Source organism: Syzygium oleosum, unplaced genomic scaffold, assembly GCF_021117445.2.
Source record: "Syzygium oleosum isolate NSW1041296 unplaced genomic scaffold, Sole_v2.1 Sole_v2.19, whole genome shotgun sequence".
Taxonomy (NCBI): domain Eukaryota; kingdom Viridiplantae; phylum Streptophyta; class Magnoliopsida; order Myrtales; family Myrtaceae; genus Syzygium; species Syzygium oleosum.
The window spans coordinates 4,143,164-4,158,937 of NW_026607503.1; the positions used below are offsets into that span (position 1 = coordinate 4,143,164).

At 39.2% G+C, this 15,774-nt stretch overlaps 1 protein-coding gene across 1 annotated transcript; it reads left to right on the top strand.

Moving 5' to 3' along the window:
* Nucleotides 1–10,270: 10,270 nt before the first annotated feature.
* Nucleotides 10,271–12,362, top strand: LOC115673999 (transcription factor MYB20-like). Its single transcript, XM_030596285.2, has 3 exons — nt 10,271–10,745; nt 10,941–11,070; nt 11,409–12,362. Exons 1-3 carry the CDS (start codon nt 10,613–10,615, stop codon nt 12,103–12,105), a joined length of 960 nt encoding a protein of 319 aa, XP_030452145.1. The 5' UTR covers nt 10,271–10,612; the 3' UTR covers nt 12,106–12,362.
* The last annotated feature ends 3,412 nt before the right edge of the window (nt 12,363–15,774 follow it).

The following is a 15,774-nucleotide window of genomic DNA, read 5'->3' on the forward strand; positions in this document are numbered from 1 at the left end:
ATGATCCTCGGTGGACCTGGCTCCAACCTCTAGACTAGTGTTCACCACTAGAGGCTTGGGATTGAGCGTTGGGGTTCTCATACTACATGAGCAAAAGATTGCCTTGTACATCCTTGACCGGGCCTCGTTTCTTCAGCAAGGACAAAGAAGCACACTAGATTATAAGATAATTAACCATTGGCCATCAATCATACTACTTAGATTAATAATTCCCATCGTGGGGATGGGCTGTTGGAAAGATGGCTTTGGCTCAGTGTCTACAATGATGCTGCCATGACGGCTCAAGGTTCGCTTTGTGTTGCGAATGATTTCAATATACTAGCAATGATAAGGACGTTTTTGCGATCAATCGAACCCTACTCGTCTTATGAGGGTAAGGATCTAAATTGGCTTCAAGTCTTACGGAGAGTGGACTACCCTTTTAAAGCCACAGGTCGGCGAAGATGGAGCCTCGCCACAGGTCGGCGAGGCTGGAGCCTCGCCGGGATCGGGCGAGCCTCCAGGTCGTCGGAATCGGGCGCTCGAGGCTCGAGCCTCGCCCGAGGCCGGCGAGCTCGAGCTTCGCCGGCCTCCGGCGAGGTCGTCCCGCCCCGGTGGCCGGTCGCCATGGCCGACCACCGGCCGGAATAAAAAAAAAAAGAAAAAGAAAGAAAAGAAAAGAAAAAAGAAAAAATAAAAGAAAAAGAGAGAAAAAAATAATTAAATTTCGATTTTTTTTAAACATTTTTGTAAAGAGGGAGAGAGTGTGTGGATGGATCTAGTAGGTGGGTTGGACATGGGTTCCAAACTCAATCCATTTAGACCCATTTATCTTTAAGCTTTAAAATTTAAAACCCATTTAAGGTTGACTCTTTAAAATTAAAATAACCCATATATGACCCATTTATTTTTAAATGGTTCATATATGGGTTTAAGACCCATTTAGACACCTCTACTAGCGGGCAATCCAGGACATGATTTGAAGGAACTCCCGAGGGATATGTGCATGGCCTTACTTGCTTATCATGCTCTCGGTGTTATAATGGCCTAATAAACCCAGCCCATATCTCTTAAGCCCAAGCCCATCTCGTTACCCTTCTTCTTCGTCAGATAATGCACGGAGAAAACAAGAAAAACAAAGAGAGCTTGTCCATGAAGGAGAAAAAGGGAAAAAGTTTCAAGGATAGTCAATTCGGACATTTCGACAAGCTGAATCAACTCCGAATTGCAACGCATGGTAAGTGTTCAAGCCAATTATTTGTCTAATCGGGGTAATTTTCAGAGTTATGGCACAGCAAATTCAAAGTTATGTCAATATTAAACTCGAAGTTCGATTGAGGAGCTATTAGGCTGTGATTTTTGTGGAAATTACAATTTAAGGTGTTGTGGAGCTGTGAGATTTAAATGAAATTATGAACTTTCGCGTGTGAGTTACGTGTATCGGACAACATGCGTAACAGAAAATATGAACGTCCATTATAAACGAGTTTCTTCGTTAGCGCGTAGGAGTCAATTAGTTGACGATTAAGCATGGAGTTGTCAAGTTGGTCGTTAGAGTAGTGTTTTACTCTGATTTTGATATCATTCTTCAATTAATTGATCGGAATGCGAGTGCGTTGGCTCAAGTAACTTTCTTAAGTCGGTTTTTAGCTTTCCTAGTGAGTATGCTATCTTTTCTATGAATTTATAAACTTGCGTCTTGAAAGCAATAGAGATTTGATATAATGAGTTCTGAAAGGGCATATTTGTCACATAAAATCTAGATCGGACATTTACTACTTTTCAGTTATTTGTGAATGCATTTGAGAAACGTTTTCTGAAAAACGTTTTGAAATGTTACTGGTTTATGAAATGAGTTTTCAAATGGGGTGAGAAATGTCTTGTGATATATATTTTTTGATTGATGAACGGAGTTAAGAAATATTACAAAAAACTCTTAACTTTGAGTATGGTTTATGAAAGGTCATATATATTGATTTTTGAAATGCTCTATGAAATGCATTCTATTTGATAAATTAAGTTGTGAAAGGTGATTTGATTCGGTTTGTGTAATTGATTTATGGGATGAATTATGGTTTTGATTGTGGGATTATTGGAGAATGAGGTTTGTGCTCATGTTGTTATGATCAAAACCCATTGAGGGAGGGAGTATGCATATTGTTGTCAGGACGTTCTTTTGGGCTGAACCATCGACAAATATAGGTAAAGACTTAGCCAAAAGGTGGAAACTTGATCACCTTTGTAACATGCATTAAGCATGACCATAGTTAGATATTGAGCATTAGATTATTGATGGAATGGACCATCAACATGTAATTTGATGAGATTAGTTAATACAAAAGACCATTGGTATGTGAGTTGTTGAGATTAATCAATAGACTAGACCATTGATATTTTGATTTGGCAATACTGCAAAAATGAGTATTTTTGATATGGATAAAACTTTGTTGAAAAAATAAAACTCGTTTTTAACCTCATACAAACGCAGATTGGGTGCTCGATCTACTTAGAAAAGGCATGCACTACTCATAGAGTTGTGGTTGCTCACCGCTTTCATCCCAATGTTTTTCAGGTTTTTCAGCTAGCGGCAAATAAGACGAAAGCGATATCAATGCGGATTTCAGTAGTTGGATTTTTGGACACTCATGGGTATGAATTGTGTATATTGATCGTTGTTGGGTTTAATTGACTTTAGAGTGGTACATATCATCTGTGATGGGTTTTAGAAACTTTGATTTCGTAACTAACTTGCTACTTTATAATATATATATATACACGCGCACGCAACCGTGTCATTCCCGTTTCTATTAGGATTCAATGTGTGAAACTCGGAGTCCCGGACTCAGAGACATTCAAGAGTCACCCGAATCTTGAAGTCATAAATAAGATAATAATCGACAAAACTAAAGGGTTACCATTGGCAGCGAAATCGTTTAGCAATACTGTTGCGCACTAAAGTCGGCCTCAATGAAGAAGCTATACTGAACAACAAAAGATATTTCCTTATCATTTCACGTAACAGAGAAAGAAACAACGTCCTTCCTACTCTAAAGCTTAGGCATCCTCATCTCCCTTATCATTTCACGAGATATTTTCCTTACTGAGCAATTTTTCCTAGGACTATGAGTTTGTAAGAGATGAGTTGGTCTTCTGGTGGATGGCAGAGGGCTTACCAGAAGAAATCAAGGGAAAGAACAGTTGGGAGATAGCCCAAGACTTTTTTTTTAATGAGCTGTAGTGTCCAAATCATTTCTTCGACAGTCTTGAGTATCAAGAAATCTGGTCTATTTAATGCATGATCTTTTAAATGACCTGGCAAATTCGATTGCTGGTTCGACATGCTATAGCTCAGGGGAGTTTGAGTAGAAAGGCCAAGAAGATATTGCGTCGGTAACTCGTCATGCATCATTTGTATTAAAGCACATCGATGTGGCACATGGATTCAGGGCTTATCATGGAAGTGAAGCGATGCACAAGCTTCGTATTGTCAAAGGTAGGAGCGGAATGCACGAGGTTCGACTTGTCCTAAAAAGTGCTCGGTGACTTGCTATCAAGTTACTTGAGGGTGCTCTCACTAAGTCATTACACTATCTTAAAAGTAGCCGATTGTGTAGGAAAGCTGAAGACTCTGCGCTGTCTTAATCTTGCGTATACTAATATTGAAAGGCCTTCGAACTCAATTTGTGCATTGCACCACCTAGAGGCATCGATGCTACGGGGCAGTCAATGTCGTACAGAATTGCCTGAAGGCATAGAGAAGTCGATTGATCTACAGAGTCTCGAGGTAATAGATACTCGAAGCTGAAGAGAAATGCCTCTGCATATTGGCAGCTTGGCAAATCTGAAGAAGTTAAAATGGGCAAGGCTAAAAGAGCCAAAAGGTATTATGCATCTGCTTAATCAATTTGTGACCGGCGTGCTGAGTTCTGCGAGCGCTCACTCCACAATGGATTGCTTCAGCCAACTTCGCCGTGCCACTAAATAGCCCGACAGCTTTTGCTTGTTGCGAGCTCAACTTAAGCCAACCGAAACTGAGCCCTAGCACTTGGGCCAAAGAACAATTCTGATCCTGTTTGAAGTTGCCCTACTTCAACCCAGTGCATGCGCAAAAGCATGAATAAACTATAGCCCCAGTTGCAGTCAAAACCTGGGAATATCACATTGAATGTCAAGGATGTAAGTGTGAAATGAGAAGCTTCTCTTGCATGTACTGACCAGTAGCCTCCCCTCCATTTTGACGAGAGTTCACAGCGTTCTGGGTTTCCATTCACCAACTATTTTATCTATTCTGCAGAGAGTGCTTCTCAGTACAATCAATGCTCATCCGAGGACACAGCTCATGGTCATGGATAAGCTTAAGAAAAATAATGTGAAACCGTGTTTAACACTCGTGCACTCTTTTCTGCTATCTTAACTTACTAAACCCGTGCACATACACGGAATCTATTGAACATATGAGAAGTTTATAGATTACATATATTTTTTTCTTAGAATTTTGTTTCAAGTGTACAAAAAAGACTTTCAATAAATTACACTAGTATTATATCTTAGCATACTACATACATGAGTCCCTTTTTTTATCTACAAAAGGGTCAGAAGGGACAAACAGAGCTAACGACCAGCTAGCGATCCTCTTTGAGTGTCATCATTCCACACTAGTTTGAGAAGTAACTATTTCATAGTTCGCACCACCTGCAAGTCGAAGGTCCGAGGTCGGCAAAACCCGTCACCACAGCCCCGACTATCTACCGAGATGTTTATAGTTATGAAGAGTCTTTTCGCACAAGGAACAGCATAATTAGGCAACGCATCATACGCACGTTAGAAATTCGCTTATGGCGTGAATTGGTCTCATTATCTCGTGAAAGAAACAGATGACTCTTTTACTATTAGGCCGATCATCCCGGCTGTACCCACCTATCTGCTTAGTCCATCGGTGGTTTTGCCTATTGGAGACATGTCTATTCGCATTGATGACCTTCACTAGCGTGCATGCAAATAGTCGGCTGGTCAGTTTATTGAGAAGATGGAGAGAAATTCAAACATGCTCATCACTCGAGTTTCGAATGCATACATTGGTCAACAACAACAATTGAGGTAGTATTATTAATATTATTATTATTGTGTTCGGTAGTATTTATTTTTTCATTGTGCGTGTGTAGATACCATACGCATGTGCTAATTTAGGTACGAAACAGTTGTATCCCCAAAGTCCATGCTTGGACAGTCTTGGTCGATAGGGCCTTCCTTGAATCAGCAACTCGAATGGTTAGAAAATACGAGAGAGTGGAAATTCTACGGTACGCGTTGCATGACGAAACGAGCGTGTGTATAAAGGACAAAGAGTGATTAATCTATAGGCACCATACAAAACGAATCCACACTGGTAAGATTCCCTTGAATAAATAAGAATCCCATACGAACCTGGCAATGCAAGTCTTTTCCCTTTTCGATAGGCAAAAGAGTCGGGTAAGCTGACGAGGTGGCCGGCATAACAGCCATCCCACGTGGCACGCCACCACTTCAGCGGTTTCTAGCAAAAATTGACCGGAAGGATTACATTGGAATTTCGCGCAAAGAAGTAATACTAAATTGGCAAGGTTGGAAAGTCTAAGACCACATTGGCATCTGTACAATAGGTTTAGGACTGATTGGACAGTTTTTCCTATATATATGAGAAGCTATAATTAATGATTTTTGTAGTTGAGTCCTCGATCTTTCTCAAAATTGGGATTTTAGTCCCTAAAATATTGTTGAGCTAGACAATCCAAAATTAACCCTGAAAATTGAGTTACATGCAAATGATGATCCAAATTCAATACATAAGAGAATTAGAGGATATCATTACACAAAAATTGAAGGTTTCAGGAAATATAAAACTTCTCGAATTTCAATTATTTTTGTTTCTGTTCAGAAATTAAATAAGTTAGTTTATAAATTTGAAATTCTTTATTATTTTAGAGACTTTAGTCTGGTAAAAAAACTCTTTAAAACCATTTTTTGGTGTGTTGTCTTACTGATTGTTTTTTCTTTGAAGTTGAGTAACTTACTAACAAAATGACTATGTTACCACTATAGATTTTATTATATTATTAACATTGTTTCCATTGTACAAGTACCAATGTTTATTTGTCAGTAACATACTAATAAAATAATCGATTTATTAGGTTGAAATACTCTTATAGACTACGTATAGTTAGGTCATTTTTACAAATGAGAGTGTTTCTCTACTAGTAGACTACGACTTGTTTGCATATGCTACAAGTTGTATTGATTAACGATTGTAACTTATGAATAAAATAACTATTTTACCATTGGAAATTTTTTTAGTAGATTGTTAACATCGTTTAGATTTTCCGATTGATGTAACATACTAACGATTTTCCAAGTCGAAGTACCCTTGGAAATTAGAACAATCGTTCATATTTCCAAGTGAGCGCATTTTCTATTAGTAGATTACGAATTTGTTTACATGCTTTACTAGTAAGTATTGGTTAACTTACGAAAAAAAACTATTTTGCCACTATAAATTCCTAGTAGATTGATAACATCATTTTGAGTTTGTGAGTGTGCCAACGTTTATTGGTTAATAACATGTCAACCGTCATTCAAATGAACACGGTTTTCGTTTGTAGAGTACAAATTGCATACATACTTTACCAGCAATGTCAGTGAACGGTTGTATATCTTATAAATAAAAATAACTATTTTATCACTATAAATTTCTAGTAGATTATTAATGTTGCCAGTAGCTTGCTATTTACACCATTAAAATTCAAATATGAGTTGTAAATTCATTAAAAAAAAATTAATGAGTTACTACTACATTGACGGTTGTAAGTCACTATCGTCGTTAGTAACCTGACTAGCAATTTACTAGTTGCACAAACTCATAAATATGATTTAGAATTTATTGCGAGTGTCATATATTTACGATGCATGGAAAAAGACATATTAGAGGTGTACTATCGGTGGCTGATTATTCATATGGAAATTTTCATTTGGAGTATGATTCGGGGCATTATGTTGGCCAGGAAGGAGAGAATCACTTGTAGGAGTGTGCGACAAGGTAGGCCTTGTGTGGTCAACGGCGTTGAGAGGAGACATTTGAATGATGGCCAGTGTCAAAGTCATTTTCTCTGTATAAAAATCACGACAACTGCAAGTGGAACTTGGAGAAAGATCTGTCGCATGGAGGGTTTCTGATCCTGAGAGTAACTGGTTTGACCTTTACATGCATGCTTTATCCTCTGCAGCTGATACTATCTTCTGCAATAGGAATGGTTATGGGGGAAACATTTAAGCAGAGACATTGTGTAAGAAGAGAGTGTTGTTTAGCTGCCAATCTCACGGTGGCTTGAGGAAGAAGCCGGTGCGCCAGTCCGTAACTGGAGACTTTAGTTCCGAGCTTGGCACGATCAGCTCCAATGGCATCTTCGATACAAGCAACTCAGATGACCAAATTATATACCGAAACTAGGAACGCAGAGGTTAATGAGAGACATTTCATTGAGTCTTAAATTGCTGTTATTGTTCTTACAATCCCCGAAGCAAGGGAAAACGTTGATGTCCATAGTTGCTATGACCGGGATTGAACCGACATACATGATCATCTGATGTTAATTTTGTGCATGTTCATCAGAAGTAGTGTCATGAAGAGAATTTTCTTGATAAATTCTACATATGAGGCTGACAGGTACTCGATATATATAGTTCACACACCACAAGAATTAACAAACATTACATATATTTTCGACATGGTGATTCATCTTCTCCACGCAACGATCTAATTTCAATGAGTCCAATGGAGTGGCTGTTCCAAATTTGTGCACGGAATTTTGAGAATTGACTCGTCATACTTGGCTTCATGCTCATCTGATGAGCTGGTTGACTGGACTATTGTAGCCCTTTGCCTGGTTTTGGGTAGTCAGACCCCGGTGGGTATGCGTGTACTATTCATGAAGTATTAACTAGAGATGAATAAAATGGTACATAACATGAAAACCATCCGTATATTATTTCGTCTCTAAGGTTTTTGACTTCCAACCGAGATTTAAGGGGGTTTTGAGTTTCATTGATAAGATTCGGAATCAAAGCATGGGTCTGAAAACTTCCTCGTCTTTTAATGTAACGATTATATCACGTGACATGTTGACATGTTGTCGCTCATTTAGTCACATATCGTCAATAACTGTGAGTTTCCAACATGCTTGAACATGTCGATGTTTGATTCGAGGGGTAACCGGGTGTTAATACTATTAGGCGACCTTTTCATTCCACTATATCTAGTTACTAAGCAACGAGATATATTTTGCACAACACTCCAGGGTAAGCTGGTTGTGCACCCAACCCAAAGTTCGAGTTGGTATGAGAGTCCGAATTCTCAATTTCAACTCCTCGCGCTTTGCTTTAACCCGTTTTGTGAGAGTTTCCTTTCCTCGTGCACAACGGATTTGGCTGATTCTTTGGCCAACACGTCGTCGAAACCAGACCTCACGACGGTTGCGCATTCGATCTCGAGAATAGTCTTTATGACAGAAAAAAAAAAGTAGCAGTCTTCCAGTGTGGATACAAAGAGATACTACTGCGATTGACAACTCTCAAGTACGTCAGATGAATGAAAGAGGTACACACAAACGTCTCTGTACAAGTTAAATTGAGAACAAGATTACAATGGGTCGATCGAAGTATACCCGAAGGCGCGAAGGGCATGCATGCGCTATAACCATCCAAAACGTGAAGATAATTCTGTTTGCTCACAGGCAGGCCTCACCAATTAAATCCCACACAAAAAAGATCAATTACTCTTTTCCAATCTTTCTTTGGACATTCATGCGTACTGATCTTCAAAGGCTACTTTATATCGTCAAAGCAAACTCAACATGCCTCTAGCGCTTTTATTCGCACTAGACTTTGAAATCGTTCTCAAATGCTTGACTCATCGTTATATTCCTGTGGAGATCATGGCGCATAATTTGCAAATCTCGGGCGACATGTGATGTTCCTGAGAGAACAGACTTAGCCAATTTACTCTCCTAAAATTCAAAGTATCCGTACTCGTCTCATCATACTCGAATGCACAAGGTCTCCTCCCATCAGAAACGCCGCATTTTTCACAATCTCACATAAACTCATGTCCACTTAATGAAGAAGAATGGTTTGCTCAGATGCCTTTTGGACTTGGGGATACTCTCAGCAGCACTTGATAATAGGCGCATCAAACCTGCCTCATCTGTGATTCTCACCGCTTCATTCATTGTCCTCTGGTTCACATCACCAGGGAGCACAAAAACCTCTTTCGAAGGCAATGCCTTCTACATTTAGTAAATCCTTTCTTTCAAGCATATGATTTTCTATCTCTACAGTACTTGTCTGTGAATGCTTATGAAGGCCGATTTGTGAAGCATATGCTGTCTGTTCCTTGACAGCGCAGTTTTTTTGGGGGTGGAAAAGAAAAGATTTGTCTGTAAGATAATCAGACCAATGGGGTTCTCTAAAAGCAAAGCAAAACAGTGAAAAAAATGTAAACCCGGGCATACGGTGATAGCTCATGTATAACAGCCAAAAGCCTTGCAAGCTAAACCTGAATATATGCCAATTCAAGACAGCTACATGTACTTTACTCTTCGTTTCGATCGGCACGGCACTGAGATTCAAGTACTTCAATCTAACCAGACTTGATAAATCTAATCAGGCAAGGAACCCTTTGAATATATATTTAATTCTTAATGACCACAACCCATCGTTATCTCAATGTTGATAACTCTTCTACAATTTCTTAAACAAAGGGTGAAGTCTTTACGTAATGTTGGAACCACCCCACATCATGTGTAGAATTCCAGTAAAAGCATGGGTGACTGACAAATCTTTTTGAGTAACTCTTTTAGAATACACATCCTCTCTCTCTCTCTCTCTCTCTCTCTCCCTCTCTCGTCCTGCTGAAGCTGAGATGTGAGAGAAGTGAGAGTTACTTTTACTTTGTGCAGGCCGAGTGGTGAGGAACTAAACTTTTAGTTCTGAAATGAATTGAAGGAGACACTTACCTCACGCCTTCGACTCAAGCAAAGGATAAAAAAGGAGGGGAGAGGAGGAGTTGAAGTGGCGCTTTCACAAAGGAACACCGGCATGTGTGGCACGCTTAGCAGCCTAATCATTATTATTACTATTTTTAGACTATGAAGCTGATCTAGGTCGGTTAATCTGGAGGTGTAAATTATCTCATTAACCTTATGGACTAGTTAAATGCGCGAGGCAAAACCCCAAATGAGAGTCGAACACACGTGTCATAAGCCGAGCCCGACTTGCCTCCAGAAAACATAAACAAAAGAAAAGGGCCAGACATAACACGCCTTCAATAAAATAAAGAAGCAGCCGTGTTCTGTTCATTAGTTGGACAAGGAGATGATTCTGTGTATATATATACGGAAGTGGGGATACATTATTTCTAGCTTACCTGGTTTCTCATCTCACATTCATCTTCTCTTCTCTCGTTTTTTCTCTTGCAAAATACCTCCTCAGGGTTGGCCAAGTCACATTGTCTCTGGCTGGTTTTAGCTCAAAAGCTTGTGTGCTTCTGTCTTTTCCTTTTCTGTTTCTTTTTCTCCAGAATTGAAGCTTTGGTTGGGTGTTGAGAATGGGAAGGCAACCTTGCTGTGAGAAAGTGGGGTTGAAGAAAGGGCCGTGGACAACTGAAGAGGACGAGAAGCTCATCAAATTCATCCTCACTCATGGCCAATGCTGTTGGAGAGCTGTTCCTAAACTTGCAGGTCACAACCCAACACCCCCATCTGCTCTGCAGTCTCTCTTTCTCCCCCTTCACATTCATCTGAAAGCTCCTGTGATGGGTTTCTTGGAGAATTCGATTGACATCAAGAAACCCCCAGAGAGACATTTTCCTGGTAATGTTTTATTTGTATGATTGTCTCGGTGTCTGAACAAGTTGTGATGGAAAAAATTGGCAGGATTACTGAGGTGTGGGAAGAGTTGCAGGCTCAGGTGGACGAATTATCTGAGGCCAGACCTGAAAAGGGGGCTTTTATCTGAACAGGAAGAGAAACTGGTCATTGACCTCCATGCCCAACTTGGCAACAGGTAAATACTTTCTCAAGCTATGCATGTAAAATCTAGTTGCTCTGGCCAATTCTGCTTGTTCATTCTTTCGCTTCAGACTCTATATCCCCCATTTGGTCTTTCCTGAAGATGTAATTTCAGATTATTTTACCCATTACGAGACTGAGTCTCGGTAACACCTATACACATGCACATTGCAAGAGAGACTAATTCGAAGACCCTGTCTATCTGTCCCAATTTTATATGAAACTGGAAAATTATCAGAACAATATGTTTCTTCCCCTGTTTCTAGATTCATTTAAACTACACATTGGGCCAAATTTTATAAAAGCTTCTTGCTTTGATTTGACATATTGCAGGTGGTCGAAGATTGCCTCTCACCTACCCGGAAGAACCGACAACGAGATTAAGAACCATTGGAACACTCACATCAAGAAAAAGCTCAAGAAGATGGGCATTGACCCTGTCACCCACAAGCCATTGGTCTCAAACCCATCTGACCAGCCCCAGAGCCTGCAAAATCAGCACCAGCAAAAGGAAGAGCAATCTTGTTCAACAATTTCAGCCGATGCCGCAAAAACGCCGTCAGCTGATGATTTCATCGATTCGGTCATAACCGAAGCCAAAGAAGACGAAGACAGAACAAGTTACATGGCAAATGCAAGCATGCTCGACACAATCGAGGTCACGGACATAAACAGTTTCTGCACAGACGAGGTCCCTCTGATTGACCCTAATGACATTTTGGTCGCTTGCCCTCCTTCTTCCTCGGCCTCTTCATCTTCTTCCTCGTACAACAACAACGGCGGCAGCAGCAACAACTTCTTTCAAGAATTGCAGTTTCCTGACTTGGACTGGTCTTATGGTGAATTTGGTAATCATAGCGACGGTGGCAACCAACACATCAAGATGTGGGATGACGACTACTTCATCAACTGGGATTTTCTGGTCGATAACGTCGATGACAAAACGCTAATGGTCGATCCTCATCCGGCCAATTCGTGCCAAAGATCGGCTTTGGATCAGTCATCTTGGACCAATGAGGTAGTGCAGTAAATGAACAATTAAAATTTGGTCTTTTTTCTTCTTTCTTGTGTGCAGTTTTCTACATGCATTACATCACAGAGAGAATAAGAAGCATCCCATGTTAGGGAAGGGGGAAAAGGACAGCACCCTTCTCTGGTGTGGCTTTCCCATTTTATTTATTTGTCTTTCCTCCTTTGAAAGAGAGAGGAGCAATGAAAATTACTGTGTTTGATTGCATCTAAATGTAATTAGTCGGTCATTGAAATTGCAAAACATTATGCCTGTCATTTCTATTTGCAGATGATAATGTTTTGATCATCCGATTAGTCCTTATAAAAACATGAGAACCATCATCATCGCGATCATTAAGAGGGTTTACCGATCATTTAATGGTAAGCCTAGAAGTTCTTTTAAACGAGAGACACCGTAATGTGATCAAAATACCAAAGGGTGGTTTACCTTCTTACGGTTCGGGTTCGTTATATTTTATTTGGCTATTGGTGATCTAACAAATGATTAATTAATATTTTCCAAACGCGTGGAGAAATTATGTTGAAATTTGCTATGTAACAAGCATTATTAACACGTGTAACTTACAAGAATAAATAAAACCAAGGGTCCAAAATGTTGTTTTCAACTATTGAACCTGACGCATGATCACCTAAAAGGGAGTGCAACTTTTGAAAGATTTTGGTAAACACTTGGTTAGGTTCTTTTAATGAATGCTTTGTAATCATAGTTTATGCTCTCTGTTTTGCTTACAAATCTTCTAATGTTTGCTTTTCTTTTAAGCACCTTTCCGCCATTGACTAAGCAACATGTAGGCTTAAATTTCAAAGTGGACCATATACCATCTTTACCATCTTTGACATTGCTATGGCAACGTAGCACTATATTTTCATTTTGGAAAAGTATAACATATCATTTCCTAAAACTATTTTAGCCCACACTTTGCACCTTCAAAATTTTGAAAGTTTTCTGTTCATACCATAGAATTTAAGAAATCACACAAAAAGAAAAGAACAGAAAATTAGAGAATGTAAAGCTTACTATTTAGAAATAGAGTTTGTACCATTGAAAACCCCAAACAGGTATCCTTATAATATATTTATCTCAAACTATTATTATCTCTCAAATTGGAGAAAATATTCCCTGATTTCAAACCACCATGGTGTGTATTTTTTTTTTTACTCATATCATCTTCTAAATTAACACGTGTCCACGTTGCTGTCTTAGACATCGAATCGAATAAAAATCTGTATTTTGTTCCTCTCTTTGGTTCTCCTTGATCCAGTCACCGACGTCGTGTCCAGGCCTTGGGTGAGCAACATACCGACCATGGAACAGCGGCATCATCGGCCAAGGACGAGATGTCGAGTGTCCACGCCACGGGTGTCCTTGTCGCTCACTAAATTTGCCGGAAAAAGCCGTCTTCTTTGAGCCAAACAAAGAAGATGCATAGTAGATCTAAGATGAACGCCATCTTCTTTGCCAGGCCAGGTCCTCGTCGCTTACCAAATCGGCTAGAAAAAGCCATCTTCTCTGAGCCAAACAAAGAAGATGCACAATAGATCTAAAGATGAAAGCCATCTTCTTTGCCAGGCCACGGATCTGCCGGAAAAAGTCGTATTCCTTGTCTTTGGTCGGCCATGGACGGTGGCTTAAGCCAAACACCTCAGGCCAGCGTCGCTCCATCATGGCCTTCATCGCCTTCGCCCGAGTCACGCCTCTTGTTCACGACCGTCATTGACACGAGTGGGGGGCGACTCGGCTTAGACGACCAGGACGCAATGCCGACGACTCCACTGGTGGCCATGGCGAGGGGAGGTGCTGCAACTCCGGCGAACACACTTACATGGCTGAACACATGTTTAATTAATTCCACGTTATTGAACACTTGTTAAATTATAACTGGACGGAGTTAAAAAGACACACCACCGAATGTTTTCTCAAATTAGTACCTCTATGATGCATACCCCCGAACCCAAATTTACTCACTTTTAAAATGTATACTTGTCAACACATGTGAATTTTCCGCCTTGGACCTGTCATTCTACATGTCAGATCTGTCTTGATCCGCCACGTTTGTTAACACACACCCATTTGTGAGTACTGGTTTGTGATTTTTGTGCTGGACGAAAATTAGTTTGGAAAAAATATATTATGGAATAAAAATTTGAATTTTGAATGGTATTAACCCTTAAAAATAGTGAATGAATTTTTTTAATTTTCCTTGTTTTTTTTAAGTAACATACCTCAACCGATTAATAATAATTTGTGTCTACATCCATGTCAGCTGTCCAAGCACACGTTTTGGGAATCAATTATTACTATTTCTGAAGAAGAAATCTTTCTTAGGAAATCTTGTCAATCGGTCCGGCGTATCATTCCTATTGATCTCCACCATCTCGAATTATTTTTGCTAGCTGTTCGTCGACACAATAGTCGCCATGTTACTTTGATTCCCGTACAATACTGGACGCGCATATAAATATACGATACGACTCCAAAATGATTGGCAACATATAAAATGCAAGTCTCTAGGTAGTTAGATAGACGAAGACTGCAACTCATTCAACGAATTGTACGACCCGACGTTGCAACTTATATCTTCCTATTCCTTAATTCTTTCTAGCCAATCACCAAAAATAAAAATAAAAAGGAATCAATAGGTTGGAGAAGCGTATTCGTGTAGCACAACACTTGATATTCGTTGATGTGGTGCCACAAGCTAATCAGGAAATGGGCGTTCTCACCTATTTCGCATGTTATTTGATAATCAATGTGCATGTTACAAAACGATCGAGGACGTTTCATCAGTCGGGTAATATCATCTCGGCATGCCATATGAATAAATATATCAAGTTCGGCCAGAGATTACTGTATTGACGAACATAAGAAGTGCAAATAAAAGTTTAGAATAAAGTCATCTCTCTTTACTTATATAATCATTCGAATTGAGAGGGACATTTCTGATTCCCCTTTTTACTTGCTGAGGATTGCAAAGGATTGCGTTGTCGTGTAAGCCCAAACCGTAGAATACGAGCAACAACGACATGAGTATAAATATATATAAGGTCTATATACGGTCAATGCTAATCGAAAGGTCTAACCTGGTGCATCATGAGTTTACAATTAATTATACTTATGAATATATATATAGGGCAACATCTATGCAAATAATTAATTTTATTTAGCTATGGTGGACAACCAAACATTGCAATCAATTATTGATTTTTTTTTTCATTTCATTTCGTATTATCGTTCATTCCGATTTGAACTAATTCAATTCCGCTGGACCAGACGTAACATTAACCTATTTGATCCCAAGGAGCCGACATGTTGGGGATGGTCCTTCCTTAATCTTAAATTTGGTTGGGTAATTTTGAGTCCACTTGTACAAAGGTGAGGGAATCATCAATGCTTCTAACTTTTCGCCAAAAATCAATTATGAAAATTGACTCAATTAGTAATGTAAATTTTATTAGTAAAGTATTAACAAGCATATTAATAAATTTGAATTATGTCATGATTGCTGATTAAAAATATGAGTACATTATTTTCATTATTATAAGTTAACTACAAATTACGGTGACCTAGTAACTTATTTATAAATAATGATTGGCATGTTTGAACTATCTGGTTCTTTTATTCAATGAATAAACTATCATATGTTACAACTGATGGATGTTGTTGATA

Coding starts and splice junctions, on each gene's coding strand:
- LOC115673999 (XM_030596285.2), top strand. CDS start 10,613: ATGGGAAGGCAACCTTGCTGTGAGAAAGTGGGGTTGAAGAAAGGGCCG. Junction 10,746..10,940: donor AGCTGTTCCTAAACTTGCAG/GTCACAACCCAA, acceptor AAAAATTGGCAG/GATTACTGAGGTGTGGGAAG. Junction 11,071..11,408: donor CATGCCCAACTTGGCAACAG/GTAAATACTTTC, acceptor GACATATTGCAG/GTGGTCGAAGATTGCCTCTC.